The sequence below is a fragment of the Sinocyclocheilus anshuiensis genome, unplaced genomic scaffold, assembly GCF_001515605.1.
Source record: "Sinocyclocheilus anshuiensis isolate Anshui unplaced genomic scaffold, SAMN03320099.WGS_v1.1 scaffold1744, whole genome shotgun sequence".
In the NCBI taxonomy this organism is placed as follows: domain Eukaryota; kingdom Metazoa; phylum Chordata; class Actinopteri; order Cypriniformes; family Cyprinidae; genus Sinocyclocheilus; species Sinocyclocheilus anshuiensis.
The window spans coordinates 588,187-605,504 of NW_015555974.1; the positions used below are offsets into that span (position 1 = coordinate 588,187).

The 17,318-nt window shown below is 36.6% G+C and overlaps 1 protein-coding gene and 1 long non-coding RNA gene across 2 annotated transcripts in view; both read left to right on the plus strand.

Moving 5' to 3' along the window:
• The window catches only part of LOC107676058 (partitioning defective 3 homolog B-like), a 187,479-nt gene extending 173,873 nt beyond the window's left edge, over positions 1-13,606 (plus strand). The window contains exons 21-22 of the mRNA XM_016470580.1: positions 1,154-1,224; positions 12,935-13,606. Coding sequence (XP_016326066.1) covers positions 1,154-1,224; positions 12,935-13,295 — 432 coding nt within the window. The 3' untranslated portion in view covers positions 13,296-13,606. The remainder of the gene's footprint in view (positions 1-1,153; positions 1,225-12,934) is intronic.
• Positions 13,607-16,760: 3,154 nt separating this feature from the next.
• LOC107676049 (uncharacterized) overlaps positions 16,761-17,318 on the plus strand; it is a 7,232-nt gene continuing 6,674 nt past the window's right edge. The window contains exons 1-2 of the long non-coding RNA XR_001632678.1: positions 16,761-16,785; positions 17,045-17,084. This is a non-coding gene — a long non-coding RNA (uncharacterized LOC107676049). The remainder of the gene's footprint in view (positions 16,786-17,044; positions 17,085-17,318) is intronic.

Sequence of the window (17,318 nt, forward strand, 5' to 3'; positions counted from 1 at the left end):
GGGGGGGGGGTCATATTACATGGTCAAGAAGACTTTCTCTGAAGACACTGACCTCTTTTCTCCACTAAATCAGTCGAGCTGCATCATTTCTCTCTCTTGTTTACTCTTTTCCTCTCCTCTTGCTCTCCCTGATTTATAGTCATCATATAGAAATTATATGAATTTATCTATCTTCATTATGTATTCCAGTTTCCATGCACACTACAACTCTCAAGCTTATCGCCTTTTGATGTTTTAAGTAACAAAAAGACCCAGACTCTAGTTTGCGCTCATATGAAACACTGCGACTAGTAATAGGTACTGTGACAGTTGGTCACACTGGTTTAATATCTTGCCAGGTTCATCAGGTGTGCATGATGATGAAACATCTTGAACTGTGTGATTCTTGTATTGGTTAAAATTCATAAGCATATTAAGTAAAACCCTTTTGGCACACTCCGATTTTTAAACTGATGTAAACAGCTTTCTTCATGTATGCTACTGTTCAAAAATGTATTTATTTATTTTTTAATTAATACCTTTATTCAGCAAGGACACATTAAATTGATCAAAAGTGACCGTAAAAATATTTACAGTGTTACAAAGGATTTCTATTTCAAATAACTTTTGAAAAACTTTTCAAAAGAACTTTTCATGAGCTATATTCATGAAAGAATCCTGAAAAAAAATGATCAGTTTTAACAGAAATATTAAGCAGCACAACTGTTTTCAACATTAATAATAATGAATATTTCTTGAACAGCAAAGCAGCATATTAGAATGATTTTAAATTGTAATAATATTTATAGTATTACTATTTTATTGCATTTTTGATCAAGAGACTTCTTTCAAAATCAATAATCAATTACTGACCCCAAACTTTTGAAAGGTATGTATGTCCTGTATGTGTCATGTCCTGTATGTGTCTTTTCACATTTTGACATTAAAAATAGTGGGGGAAAAAATTATAAACTTGGTTTTCATGTGTTGTGCTGTTTTTATAATGCACATATTTTTCATTGTTATCAATGCTTTTTTGGTAAGCACACTACTTTGTAATTCTATGTGGTGTTGCTAGTGTACAGAAATTGCACTCTTCACCTTTAAACCCACATCTAAATGTCACATTATAAGATTGTAGCACAATCTTATTCGATTTCTCTGTGCTTCACAGATCAGAGGGCCTGATCCACGAATAGCTCCGAGATACAACGACACCGATCGACTATATGCCTCCGTGCCCAGGTAAGCCTGTGTTTGAGTGTGTATTTTCACTTGAGTTTAGGTTTGCATGTCCTTGTACCATATGCTGGACATATGTGGCACCGTTGGATCCGTAGAGTCAACAAGACAAGACGGAGGAAGGTGGAGGGGACTTCCCTTCCTTCTCTCTCTCTCTCCCTCCGAGTGCTTTTCTCATCCCGGAATATTCACCTGATCTGCTCCCAGAGGACCGGGATCCAGACAGGAAGCTGGGAATGCTATCCTGGCTCACATCCCGGGTTCTTAAGTGCTTCAATCATTCTCCTTCAGGAACATACACACATATGACGTGACTCCACTGTGGCCCTCCCAATATTAGTAGCTCATGTTGTAAGCAAAATAGTTTTGGGTCACATTAAAGGGCAACCAAAGCCAAATTAGAATCAAACTAAAATGTAGATATTTCTAAAGTAAACTGATGCGGCACAATTCATGGAAATGTCCACTAAAAACATAGCTAATTCATTTTCTTGTTGTCTACAAACAATAAAACAGCATTTTTATTTTAATTTAAAATTTTTGTTTTTCTTAAACAAAAATTCAAATTCTGTCATCATCAGATAATTTTGTTGATGCAATAAAAAAGTGGGATATGATGTTTTTTGAACTGATGACAGGATTTTCTTTTTTGGATGAACTATCCTTTTAAGGGCATACAACATACTAAATGTACCCCAAAATGAAAATTTGCTGAAAATTTACTCGCCCTCAGGCATGTAGATGAGTTCGTTTTTTAATTGGAACAGAAATCCACTGCAGTGAATGGGTGCCGTCAGACTGAGAGTCCAAACAGCTGATAAAAACATCACAGTAATCCACAAGTAATCCACACGACTTCAGTCCATCAATTAACATCTTGTGAAGTGAAAAGCTATGTGTTTGTAAGAAACAAATCCAAATTGTTGCTCCCAGCTAAAATATGAGTCCTCTATCTATAAAATTGCTTTCTCCAGGGAAAAAGTGGTCTTGTCTGTATCAGGAGAGAAATATGCACAGATCAAGCACCGTTTACAAGCCAAAACCATTCTAAACAAATATGTTTGTGAGTTTTGATGTGAGAGGACAACAGGGAATGGACTTTTCTGCTGAAGTAAATGTTATTATGGACTATGGACTTTCGGTCAGAAGTGACAGTTTAAAGTTAAAATGCTTTAATGATGGATTTGTTTCTTATAAACACACAGGTTTTCACTTCACGAGACATTAATTAATGGAGTCGTAGATTATTGTGATGTTTTTATCAGCTGTTTGGACTCTCATTCTGACGGCACCCATTCAATGCAGAGGACCCATTGGTGTTATTTTTTATTTTTTCTGGACATGCACCATGGTATTCAGTTGTTGTTTTTTGTTTTTTTGAACATGGTTAAATCTATTCTTTGAAGTATTTTGGTAGAGTAACTATATCATATAAATATGGTAATCATTCAGTAAATTGGTATATTTCACCATGTACCATGGTACTACCATAATCTAGTTAAACTTTATCTTATAATTTACCTAGATTTAGACCTTTCAGCCCTTTCGAAATCCACATCAAAGCATATTTTCTACAACTTAGACCTGTAAAACACCTACAAATGAGACATCAGAGCAAGTTTTCCTTTGCTTATAAAATCATTTATTAGTACTTTTCGCAGACTCCATGTCTTGTTTTGATATTTTTCCCCAAAAATAAACTCCCACCTCAGTCCTCCTGCGGCTCTCAGCTCTCCCCGAAGCAGCGGTGCCGCCCCGAAGCCCCAGTGTATTCATAAGAGCGGTCTATTTAAATGAAATGAAATACATTTTTCAGGGTTGAACTTTGTGCTGTGGTTCCCTCGGGGTGCTCATTCAGGCCCATTTCCTTTCAAATGACTGTGCTCCATTACATTAGCATATATTTCCCTGCACGCTGTTTCTCTCTCTCTCGCTCTCCCTGTGTGTGTGTGTGTGTGTGTGTGTGTGTGACTCAGTAGAAGCAAAAGTGCTTGTTTCGGTCTTTTTGAAAAGTTCCTCAAGGCTGAAACCGATCACTTCAAGCAGTATGTCACATCACTCTTGTCACAGAGAGCAATTTTATTCTGTGTTCCTCTGTAGGAGCCATAATGCAGCAGTCACACACAATCACTCAGTCTGCAGCAACCTCAGCCAGGCCTGAGAGTGGGTGAGAGTGAGTGAGAGCTCAGAGCTGGTGAGCAGAAAGTTGCTGGTTTGAATACCAAATGAAACAAGTCGTGAGCCGTCACGTGAAAGTTTGCGTGAAAGTTGCATTTTGGTTTGTTGTTTTATTACTTTGTTTCTTTTTGAAATGCTTCTAGTAGTTCTAGAACTTAAAATGATTTCAGTTAGTTTTTGTCTAAACTTTTAAAGTTTTTCATCTAATATTTATATTTTATTTCATTTCAGCTTTCAACACTGATTTTGTGTTTGTTTACACAAAATGTAGTTTCTTTTCAAAAGCTTTCATTGTCTTTGCATTTTAGTTTTTTATTAAAACGTAGTTAAAACATTATGGTACTTTTAATTAGCCTACATTTCATTACAGTATTGTGTTAAGGGCTGCAACTAACATTTATTTTGATAATCGATTGGTTGGCCGATTATTTTTTCGATTAATCAAATAAAATGCCTCTCTTTTTTTTATTAACAAAACACACTATTCCACATCCTGCCCAATGCTGTCCTTCAAACAAACGTGCCAACTGAATGTTATGAAAAAATACTGTATGGTGAATATATCTCTATGCTATACATTATGTGTAAAAGAGTTATAAAGCACAGTTTAAATGGATGGTTTAAACAGGCAAATGGACATAGGATAGTTTAATTCCCTATATTAAAAATGGAAATTATAATGATGAAGATAGTAAAGAAAAACACAAACACAGTGTTAACAGATAAGAGGAATGTTCTGCAGGAACACACACATTCACTCTGAACACAGTAACCTGTTACTGTCATTTCTTTATTCTGTAAATGAAAGAAACATCTTGCAATAAAGCTCTTTCTGATTCTGATTCTGATTCTGATTCTGAATATAAATTTTCTCCCTCTTTACTGCGTTCCATCTGTTTGATACGCATGCGTGTGCCGACGCTTGTTCAGTAAAGTGTGAAGTCTGAGCCTTCATGCAAAATAGAAACATTCACGTGAATATGTAACATTTACAGAAAAGGATCTTACCGTAAAATTCAGTTTATGCGCTGAGGAAACATATCTCACACATTAAACAGCACATGCATCTGTCAAAGCACAGGATGTCACAGGACAACAGGACAAGCCATGTTAAACATTACACTAATGCATTAGCTTGAAGTTTAAAATAAAGCATTCTCATGTTTCGGGCAGCTTGGATCATACATCTTTCCCGCAGCAGCTCACTCTGTTTCATCTGCTATTTTTAAATGCATTTTGTCCATAGAAATGCGTTAATCACTGCTGTAATTTGACATGACTGGCGGAAGTTTTCCGCGTGCGACTAATTGATAATGACGTTCGTTGTCGATTATTTTCTTTATCGATTATTATTGATTTTATCAATTAGCTGTTGCAGCCCTAGTTGTGTTTTGTTTCTTTACGAAAAGTGGCATTCTTAGTTAGGTTCATCCGCTTTGTTTTCTTTCATTATTTTGCATTTTGTTTTTTAAAAAGTTGTTCTTTTTATTACTCTATATGACAGTTATATTGTTGTGTTGCACAGCATTTTATTTAGTATAAAAATGTGTTTTTTAAATTATAAAACTATATCAAACACATCCATGTTTTACTGCCAGAGGTCTCAAAATCTTAGCAGAAGTAACTTATTTTAACCTCTCATGTAACCCTCGTCACTATGTGAAAACACAGTAATAAACTTTAGAAATACTTTGCAACTTAGGTCATTGCATTTGCATACAAAGGAATCATTTCCCTTACTGTTTAGTCTCAGCAGGAGGTGGATTAGGTGAAGAGCTCTATCCCAGCAGAATCGCCGGCTAATCAGCCTGAGTCTTAAGCTTCCTTTTGATTGGATAAAGATCAGCCAAAGGCAGGAGGTTACACAAAACCACGACTGTATGCAAGCAGAGCTTGAGAACGTACACTACTGACTACAGTTCAGATCTTTACATATCAGCATGTGCTTGAAATTACAGCTCTTTTAAAACAATCGTTTTCAAGACAAAATCATTGAAATTAAAGAGAAGCCTCCATGTAGCTGGAACAGACAACAGAGCCGTCAGGAAAGCCACCAGTTGTGTGACTGCCAATAAAGCAGCACTCCTGAGAACATTCAGCTCTGCTATAGAGCATACAGTGGAATTGTGTTTAAAAAGTATTTATTTAAGATAGCAAGGTTCTGATTATCAGGAAGGAGTGTGCTTTTCTTTGTTCATTCATCTTGGCAACAGAAACCCCTATTACTTCTTTTCATTCTCTCATGACATCTCACTCTGCTTAATATTGGGTTTTGGCTGCGGCTGCCGCTTTGCTTCCAAGTAAATAAAGCACAGTGACTGTGTTCTGCTTTAACATTGTTTGCCTTGAAACACAGGAGCTGTAATGAAACTCTTTGGAAATGAAACTCTTATTTTGTTTTCTGCATCCATCAGCTCCCATTTCCCTACGGCCTTAATGTCTGGAACTAGTGCCATAGATGGAATATATCCAATCAGTTCTACACAAATAATTGGCTATAGATTAATCCAGTCTGACGTATATGTCTGTCTGTCTGTATTTATGTATGTCTGCCTATTCAGTCAGATAAATTATCTGTCTGTCTGTATGTTTGTATATTCAGTCTGTCCGTCTGTCAGTCAGTCTGTCTGTCTGTCTGTCTGCCTGTCAGTCTGTCTGTCTTACATGTATGTATATATTATCCATTCGTCTGTCTGTCTGTCTGTCTGTCTGTCTGTGTGTGTGTCTACCTGTCTGTCTGTCCGTCTGTCTGTCTTACATGTATGTATAGATTATCCATTCTTCCGTCTGTCTGTCTGTCTACCAGTCTGTCTGTATTACATGTATGTATAGATTATCCATTCTTTTGTCTGTCTGTCTGTCTTACATGTATCCATTCTTCTGTCTGTCTGTCTGTCTGTCTGTCTGTTTGTCTGTCTGTTTGTCTGTCTGTCTGTCTGTCTGTCCGTCTGTCTGTCTTACATGTATGTATTCCGTCCGTCCGTCCGTTTGTCTGTCTGTCTGTCTGTCTGTCTGTCTGTTTGTCTGTCTGTTTGTCTGTCTGTCTGTCTGTCTGTCCGTCTGTCTGTCTTACATGTATGTATAGATTATCCATTCTTCTGTCTGTCTGTCTGTCTGTCTACCAGTCTGTCTGTATTACATGTATGTATAGATTATCCATTCTTCTGTCTGTCTGTCTGTCTTACATGTATGTATAGATTATCCATTCTTTTGTCTGTCTGTCTGTCTGTCTTACATGTATGTATAGATGATCCATTCTTCTGTCTGTCTGTCTGTCTGTTTTACATGTATGTATAGATTATCCATTCTTCTGTCTGTCTGTCTGTCTGTCTTATCTATCTTTCTGTTTGTTCGTCTGTCTGTCTGTCTACCTGTCTGTCTGTCTGTCTGTCTGTCTGTTTGTCTTACATGTATATATAGATTATCTATCATTCTTCTGTCTGTTTACCTATTCATCGGTCTATCCGTCCACGTACAAACTGTAATTTCCTGATCTTGTTTTTGTTGAAGTTTATTGTTTAGTACATTGGCGCAAGTCTGAGTCAGTCCATTAATCCATTCTCACTCATTGACTGGTCATAAGTTCATCCTGTTACTTACAATTCAACACACCCTCCTTTGTTCACCCTCACCCACCAGCTGTTTGGCATTGTATGTGCACGTCTGTCTCTGGGGGAAGACACAGGAGTTGAGGTCAAATTAGGAACCAAGAGAAGAATTTCCTTCCGAACATCTTGGGCAGGTGCAGGGAGCTCATGCAAACAGATTCCTCCCTTGTCGTTAGGCGGAAAATATGTTAGAGGACGGCTCGATCACACATGCGGGTTTCTCCGAGCATTGAGTGTTGATTAGTGCTAGTGTGAGAGAGATGGATTGCAGGGCTTGTCATTACTTTGTTTTTTACCCATGTATGTTAAATTACATCACCTACCGCAGGCTGTAGTGTCTGTCTGACACACAAACACAAGCTCAAAGACATTTGTTCACTCCCAAACAGGCTTGTGTTCTCCATCGCATATTATAAATGTGAATTCAAAGACGCTTTGACCCGCAGTTGTTCAAATAAGCACATGTGGTTCTATAACACACACAAACATGACCTTTACCATACAGTACTTCCATCTCTTACCCGTACACACACGTGCTGGTCCACCAATCTCAAACACATGTGCGTATTCATGCATTCCCTCTCAAACACATAATTACGGATACTTACACACATCTGGCCATCACACACACACACACACACACACGTTGCTCGCTCAGCTGTGACCCTAAGCCTTTGGGCTTACATTAGGTCACTGGATCACGGGGTCAGTTGTAGGGTACGACTGTAGTGAGTCGCTCGACGCTCACGCTAGGGCCCGTGCTCATCCCGGTGGAGATGCAGCAGTGTGTGTAAGTCTGCTTTAATCCTCAGCTGCCAGCACACAGTCTGTAACCCATAGCTTTTCTCATTATGGCTAATCTAGCACGCTAACTTCAGTTTTAAGCCCCCTCTATTTATCTCACGGTATAGTGAACATGAGGTATGTGTATTATATTCCAGTCTAATGGGGTATATACATTATATATTCTAGTGTAAATAATGTATATGTCATATTTTCTAGTGTATTTTATGTATATATCACACTAAATGGGGTATGTATTTTAGTCTTTATCAAATATTCTAGTGTAAGCAGGCTATATATTATATACCGTTGACTAAATGGGCTATGTACCATATATTTTAGTGTTTTGGAGGTGTGTGTTTGAAATATTCTAGTGTAAATAGGGTATATATTAATATGTATTCTTGCCTTAATCAGCTATAAATATTTTAGTGTATTTCAGGTATATTTCAAATATTGGTTAAAATTATGTAAATATCATATTCTAGTGTACATGAGGTATGTATCACATATTGCACATTAAATAGGCCATATATTTCAGCATATATTGAATATTCTGGTGCAAACGGTACACATTATATATTAATTAAATGTGCTTTATACTATATAGTTTAGTGTTTTTGAGGTATATATCAACTATCATGTATTAATTCAATATATCATGTATTCTTGCTTTATCAGAGATTAGCGTATTCATGGTATATCCTCAAATCTGGCCCACGAGATCCACTTTCCTGCAGAGTTTAGCTCTAACCATTAGCAAGCTAATCAATGTCTTCAGGATCATTAGAAAATCACGGGTAGGTGAGTTTGATCAGGGTTGGAGCTAAACTCTGCAGCACATTGGCGCTCCAGGCCAAGATTTGAGGAACCCTGGTCTGTCCATGTATCCCTTGTAAGGAAAGTCATTTTATTTGGCGGCCACCTTAGTAGTGCCCACCATTCATGCAAGTACAGCTTCTATATATTATGACTAAGGAAAGACTGAAATCTGTTTATCGATGTGCCATTTAAATAACATATTTCATATCAGTAATAAAATCTGACAACAATGACATAATAGTATATTTAGTGTAAAATATAGTGAAAAAGGGATATATGTCATACATTGTAGTGTATATATCACATGATGTGGACTAAATTGACTATATTTCACACTAAAATTCTAGACAAAACTGTTATTTATCAAATATTTTAGTGTAAATGATATATATATTGTTGAAAGTATATATCATATATATATATATATATTACTTTATCTGATGTATAATTATATAACTTAGGGTGTGATATATAAGGTTCTGTAGCATACACAATAGTGTGTTTTATATGTCATATTCTAGTATATTGTATTTAAGGTATATATCATGTTCAAGTGTACATCATATTCATATTCTAGTGTAAGTGGGGTGTTTATATTTAATATAGCTTATGTTTCAAGTCAAAGTGATCTGTAGATGAAGTTCAGTTCCCCTTGATGAAGAAGTTGGTGGAAATTGGCAAATTAGGTCACTATGCACTTTATTTTATGAGTAGCCAGTTGTTTTAGTCTGAGGTTCATTGGCACACATTTATAAAACTTAATAACATCCAGCTACTAGAAAAGTTTCTAATCAAGGTTTTAAAAATATAAAAGTGAACTCTGAATATCTAAGGATTCGAACCCTGAGGTTTCACAAATGTTCATTTCTGTTAAATCTACATCCAATAATTTACTATTAGTTCACTGTAAACATAATACTACTCTTTATAGAAGCATTTGTGTTATGAGTGCTGCCGATACAGTCATTCCGAAAGAACTGAATGAAACATTAGTAATATTAGTCTGGAGTCTTGAATCTGGCTGTGTTTTGTGCTTATCTGTCTCCAGCCTTTAAACGAACCCACACACACAGTTTAGGCTCAAGACTGCGGTATTTCTCTTTCAGTTGTTCTTGGGTGGTCAGAGCTGACAGACATGCTACACATGCTGCTGATGGATTATAACCACACACACACACCTCACAGTACAGTGCACAGTCTACACACACCCACACGCTTCTGTGTTTGTAACTAACTTTGACAGGTGAAATAGTTAACGGACTACAGTCACGCTTTAGAGTGAACTATATTAAACATCAAACGCTGCACGCATGAAATATTCACACACATGTTGTGCAGTGCAGGTTTTGACATAAAGGTTGCCTGCTACCTCTTGTTAGTTTTTAGAGGCCACGTGGAGGGATGGATCATAGACGGATGCAACATTTGGATAAGTAATGTAGGCTGCAACCCTGAAAATATTAAGAATGCAAATGCATAATGCAGTTTTTTTCCTTACATATAGCATCCATTACCCTTCGATCTGCAGATGCCCTCTATTTATTTATATAGTTTTGTAAAGACCGCTGCTTTATGTTTTTATTTATTTCCTTGGTTCTCCTGTAGCTGCAGCTTTTATCTTCTTTATGCTTAATTTCCCAGACTTCATACGACAGACTTTAATATTTTATTTATTTTTCGCAAGTGACACGTTTCCTTTGAAAATGGTAAGTAGTGTGAACGTTTTCCTGGTAATGGCAAGAGATCGGCTCTTTTTGAGTGAATGTAAATATTTAATTTGCAAGAAGTTTACGCATTAAGTATTCCAGATTTGGGGTTTACCTTCCTGCTTACCTTCTTAGATTTTTGTACCAGAACAAAACTGTCAGCATCAGCGTTCCCTACTAAAGAGCATTTGTTGTGTTTTGGATATGAACCCAACCTGTAAAAAAGGACAAATTGTGTATTTTTTTTTATTAATTGCAAGCCCAGATCTGAAGCTATATATGACAAACTGACCGAAACCCAACGGTTAGATCCCCTTGAGTTCACTAGCATGGGCTGATGGTGCTCTGATTTCCTTGCAAGGCTTCTTAACTAGCTTTACCAGCAAGACTTCTTTAGTAAACCAACTTCAGAAGACCCATGCTGGTCGTCAGGTTTTGCTACAGAGCGGCATGGCTATGTTGACCATGAAAATTGTCGTAATTTGCTCACCCTCATGTTGTTCCAAACCTATATGCTGTTTTATTTATGCCAGAGAATTTTAAAACCCTAACCACATCTGTCAAGCTCCAGAAAGGGCAAAAAAAATATCATTAAAACACCATAAGACTTATATGTCAGTATATCTATGACTTTATATTTCCTTACAACTATATTTCAAGTCTTCTGAAGTCATATGACAGCTTTGTGATGAACAGATAAAAGTTCATTATAAAAAGTCATTATTCTCTGGAAATCTTCCTCTTTTCCACGACTGTCAAATCACATATGGTGCCATAAATGGGGCATGATTTTCATTTAAATTGCCATATGACTTATCTGAAGTCAAAAAATGAAGTTATCATAAAGTCATGAATTCAGATGTCTTGAAATAACATTTATGGAATTTTTGAAGCTCGACAGCTGTGGTTACTTTAAACTGTCCTTTTATCAAAATTTCTTGTTTTGTATTTTCAGTGGGAAAAAAATTACAATATACAGTTATACTCTTAAAAATAAAGGTTCTTTATTGACATCTGTGATTCCTTGAAAAACCTTAAACATCCATGGATCGTTTTCATTGGACAAAAGGTTCTTTAGAGTGGAAAAGGTTTTAAAATGTTCTTTACTCTAAGAAAAAAATGGTTCTTTTAAGAACTGTTCACCGAAGGGTTCTTTGGGGAACCAAACATGGTTCTTCTGTGGCATTGCTGCGAAAACCCTCTTTTGGAACCTTAATCCTTAAGAGGGTATGGAACAACATTATGGTGGGTGAATAATGAAAGATCTCTAATTGTTGACTGAACTGTTCCTAGCCTCACTAGTTCCTTCATTATCTATGGCAGCGGTCACCAACCTTTTTAAGCCCAAGATCCCTGACCTCAGCCTTTATGAAAGACAAGATCTACCTACTGAAAAATTGATACAAAAAGGCAGCCCAGATTGGGCTCAAATTGGCCAATTCTGATAATGGATGCTGATTTTTTTAAGCAAATTTATTTATTGGTTATTTAAAAATATCTGAAGGCATTTGAAATTAGAGGCAACCACTGCATTTCAATCATGATCCAAACAAAGATGCTACACACGTTGCATGAGCAGTTGTTTTTGATTTGAATTAGATTTACAGGATTTAAAGGGGTCATATGATGCTTTTTTAAAGATCATTATTTTGTGTATTTGGTGTAACAGAATATGTTGACATAAACTTGAAATCGCATCATATGACCCCTTTAAAGCAAAAACAGAATGGTCTGACTTTAGCTTTGTAAAATTATGCTACATAAGTCTGCAGAAAGCAGAAAGTCTGAATGAGACGCAGTTTCACTCTCTGACAGCAGGTGGCGCTTATGGAACAGCAGCCATACAGCGTTTCCTTGGTTGCAGCTATAAACAAAGACGTGCTAAGCAAAGAGATATGCTGCGTCCCAATTCACATACTATGCATCCTAAATAGTATTCAAAAATAGAATTAGTATGTCCCAAATCATAGTATGTTTAAAAAAGTATGCCAAAGATTCCCGTTATGCTATACTACTTCCGGTTAGAATTCGAAGTGCAGATCGATGCCCACTCTACAGCAGTTTCACTCTCTGACAGCAGGTGGCGCTTATGGAACAGCAGCCATACAGCGTTTCCTTGGTTACTGCTGTAAACAAAGCAACTGTGCTTATAAATACTACTTTACATGGAGGTAAGAGGAGAAGAAAATCCCATTGCCATCGAAACTTTTCTCACGACAGTCAATTCCCTTCAGTGATACATTCATATTATAACCCCTCACCCCCAATTCAATATTTATATTTTCTTCCAATATTTCAAGCAACATGAACAGTGATCTTGCTCTGCCTGCTACAGTATTTTCTCCGCTTTGCATCAGTCTTCGGCATATCTGGCCTCAGTTAACGACCTGTTTTCAGACTCAGGCATGATGTATTTTTCTTTGTCACTGTCCCAGTAGCTCCCAAAAAATACAGAAAAATAAGTACAAAAAAATACAGTACAAAAAGTGCAATGTAATGTATTTTGTACTTATTTTTCATTTATTTTCAGGATCTACTGGAATAGTGATAAAGATCTACCAGTCGATCGCGATTGACAGGTTGGCGACCACTGATCTATGGTATTGTTTTTTCCAGGAGGATGCCCATGGAGGACTACCCGAACCAGAACTGGGCCAACCAGAGAGACCCTGTCCACTACCCCAACCCCATCTACGAGACCCATCAAGACAACTATCCTCCACGCTCTCCCCGGTTGCCTGTACCCAGACCCGCGGAGGCCACGGGTGGTTACTACCCCACATCTCCAGCCCAACAGAGGGGTCCCATGAGGCAGGATGTCCCTCCCTCTTTGAACCCAGGTGCCAAAGCCCCACCGCAATACGAAACGCTAAAACAAGGGAACTATCGGGCGGCCAGTCCTGATCGTTACGGGCCATACGGAGATGAACAATACCAAGATCCCCGGCAGAAAAAACCAATGATTGGAGCCGTCTAGAGGAGGAGGATGTAAACAACAAAACGGGCTAAGTTACACAAATAGCTGATCCGATATCAAATTCTCGAACTGTTTTGGCTTTTGTTGTCATGCCTTTTCTTGTATCTTAGGTCGAGGTTTTTACATTCTTGGCATTTGTTTTCCCATTCAGCCATTCTATCGTAGTGCTGCATGAAATACTGCCCCCTAGGTGCAATACACAATGCTCTATGCACAGGGCTCTTGTAGTGCATAATCGTTGTTGTTGGATCATTGCTTTAAAGTGCACCTATTATGCCCCTTTTTACAAGATGTAATATTAATCTTGAGTGTCCCCAGAATGTGTATGTGAAGTTTCAGCTCAAAATACCCCACAGATCATTTATTATAAAATGTGGAAAATGTCTTTTTTGGGGCATGTCTAAAAAAGAGCTGTTTTGGTGTGTATCACTTTAAATGCAAAAGAGCTGCATATTCCCACCCCGTCTTCAGAAGAGAGCATGGTGTATACATCTCTGCTTTGCATACATACAGCAATAAACAGTCGGTAGAAGCAACATGACTGAGAGCGAGAGAACCGGTGTTCAGCCGTACATGTATGAACCAGAGTCAGACACAGATGAAGAAGAGACTCCGGCAGAAGAAACTTGAAAGAATGAAATGACACACACACACAAATACGGTTAAAATGTTAGCTAAGCACTATAATTACATGATTTTGAGGCGCATTACCTTTAAAAATAAAAGTAATCCACTGCGTCCTCAGTGGCTCAGATGTTGGGAGAAAATGAAGACTCTTATGTTCAGTCTTACATCCAAATACAGAACATCGGGATTACTTACGAGACATTGTTGACATTACAGCTGCTCGAGCGCAGTGAAAATGACTGTCAGTCAGCGGCCGTGGGCGGGGCCTAAACAATGTGACGTCACATTGCTCAGAAAATCAAAACGGCATGCCTAATGAGACTGGTTTGGTTTAATGGGGATTAAAAAATAAGGAGTGGGTGGATTTTTATCATTGTAGGGTGGTTGTGTTCACACACTGCAAACACACATTTATGCCCAAACACCATGTAAAAGTGGGTTTTGCGTAATAGGTGCCCTTTAAAAACGAGACTTCCTGATATCCTTGGTTTGTAAAATTATCTGTTTGTTGTAGTTAGGAGATATGTTGCCAGTCAAAACAGGATCCTGCAAGAACCAACTTAGAAAACGAACTTAATGAATTTTTGCACCCACTTTGTTTTTTTGCACATTTAACGCCCGAATGAAGAGGTTTACAGGAAAATGGCCAGATAGATACTGAAGATACTGAGAATACATGAAGTTTTGTTGATTTTATTGGTAAGATTTTACGTTATACACATATGTTACTCTATAGACTTTACAGTACGTATGGATAATCAATCGGTGTTCAACCTTGTGTCTGTCTTGTCATTGAAAAGTTGATTTTAATTTCTATATTTTCATATCACATTTTTCATTTAATGTTTATGGAAAATCTACTATCTTTGTGTTGATTTTTATTTTACTTGGATTTTATTGGATTTTATTTGTATGTTTTTATTTAATCGTTTTATACTTGTTTTTCTGTATCAACAGCTTTTAAAGGATTTTTTTGTCAATTTATTTTGAAATTTAACAAAAAAGTGACCAAATACTGTGCAATTTTACTTATTTAGCCATTTGTACATTTAAATTCGTTTTTTTTTTGTTTTTTTTGCTCTTTTTGTTTGTTTATTTGTTTTTTTGCTCTTATATTTTTATGAAAATCAAGATGCTGGTCTGCATAACTTGTGAAATCAAATAACATGCATAACAATACAATTTGTGGTATTGTTTTTATTTTTAAAGTTGGGCAAATGTTGTATTAAATGGAAAGAAGTGTGTGTTGCCACTACACACGCCATAACCAACAATTAATCTAGATGTTATAGGCCTACATTTTTGGGGTAAATAATATGGCTATGACATCAATTCAGATTGATTATGACATTTTGGTACTTTTTTATTTTAAATTAAATTGTGTACGTTTTTTTGTAAATAAAGTGGTGTTTTGGTTAGTGACATGTTGATGATGACTTCAGTGATGGCGTCCCACAGTAAAGCTGTTTGGTATTCATTGTGCTCTTGTACAGTCGTATAACTTCATACTCCTAATGATGACTGAGAGAACCTCTTATTTAACATTACTGATAATTACTCCTGCTGATTAGTACTAATTTATCCTCTACCAATTAAGCTACAGAGGGCTGCACTGAAGTTATTAGGGCCTAATGGACCTATTTGGGAATTCTTGCTGATTGGGAAATTTGGCATTAAAGTGTTTGCATATATCTGGACAGAATTTCAGTTTAATTAACCCATGGATGACAAGAGAGAGTTGTTAGATGGGAATAAATGAATTGTGAGAGCACTGTCGAACAAAAGGTTGATAAAAAATGAAAAGAGATATAATAACTGTGATGTCAGTTTAATCTTCGTTATTTAGGAAGAAGACCACCACTCGTGGATATTATGAGCCACAGTACATTTTAAAAAGGCCTTATCATGAACAGTATTTTCTTGCTCCTTTAAAATATACTTTGTATTAATATACTGTGTAGACTTATGCTAAATCGTTGTAAAATGTATAAGAAACTAGTATTTGTTTTGCAGGCCTAATTATCAAAAGAAAAGTTTTTTTTTTTCAATGCATTGAATGTATTATATTTTAGTTTGATCATTTTTATTTAATATTTTGCATTTTTAGGGGATTTTATGGTACTATCTCGTATCTTTCCTCTCATATCTATCCTTTTATTGATATATAGTTAGATATATGATTATAGTTAAAAAAAAAAATTCCTGTTTTCATTTTAAATGTAACGTTTTAGTAACATTTTGTCATTTTTATTAGTTTTTGTTTTTATTTAAATGTCTATTTTTATTAAGTTAAACATTAACTAAAAATAAACTAAAAATTACAGTATACAATATGCATGTATATATATATATATTTTTTTTTTTTCCCAGCTAATTGCCAAATGTTTTTTTTTTCTTCCCAGTTAACAATAATTATACTGAAATGGGTGTGTATATGTATGTAGCTTATGGCCCCTTTATTCATATTTAGTACATGAAAGTTTGACTATTAATTTTAAAGTATTGGACTTCTCACTGCAACAAATTTATTTAATATACTAATGATGTGCCATTCCCAACAGGATTCTTAATGGCCTCAAAGCTCCCAATGACTTCACTATGAAAATGAAATGCACATTTCATCCCTCTGTCATCTTGTCCTTCACCGTCATCACTCGTTTATTTCAATTATGTCCCCTCCTTTCATTGGCGAGTCTCGTATCCGAGCTAATCTGGCCAGTTGAGTGGATTTTGCTCATTTCATTATGCTGCCATTATAAGAGACTCCAGTGAGACGTTATCAGCGGAGCCTCAGAACGGACCAGCTAGAGCGTTTGAAAGAGGAAAGCACTGACCTGCCCTTCACCTGCTTTAAATATTGCACGTAAGTGCCTTCAGTCACTACTATGTCATGTAATTGCTAAGAGCACACCTGTTTTATAGCGAGCATGAAGACATTTGGCCTGCTTTTGACTCATAAATCTAGTGGTCACTAAAATAGTAGTCTGCTGAACATCTCCAATCCTTCTGCAATTCTGACACTGTGCAAATCCTGTCCAATCATCAGTATTGTATAAACATGCAGGAGTGTCAATGTTTTGCTAATGCTCAGACTAACTGTTCTTCCATGTGTTTTTGTTCAGGTTCCCAGAATTCCTCGGTCTTAGCCTGCAGATGCATACAGTAAGTTATCAAATTTTGTGCACACACACACACATGTATATACTGTATTTTATGAAGGGCCAAGCATAGTTATAATTCAAAATAATGTAAATCTGAATATATAGTTAGATCTAAAAGTATATATTCAAATGTGTATATGTAAATCATGAATACACAGTGTGTGTGTGTGTATGTGTATGTGTGTGTGTGTGTGTGTGTGTGTGTGTGTGTGTGTGTGTGTGTAGTGTGCGTGAG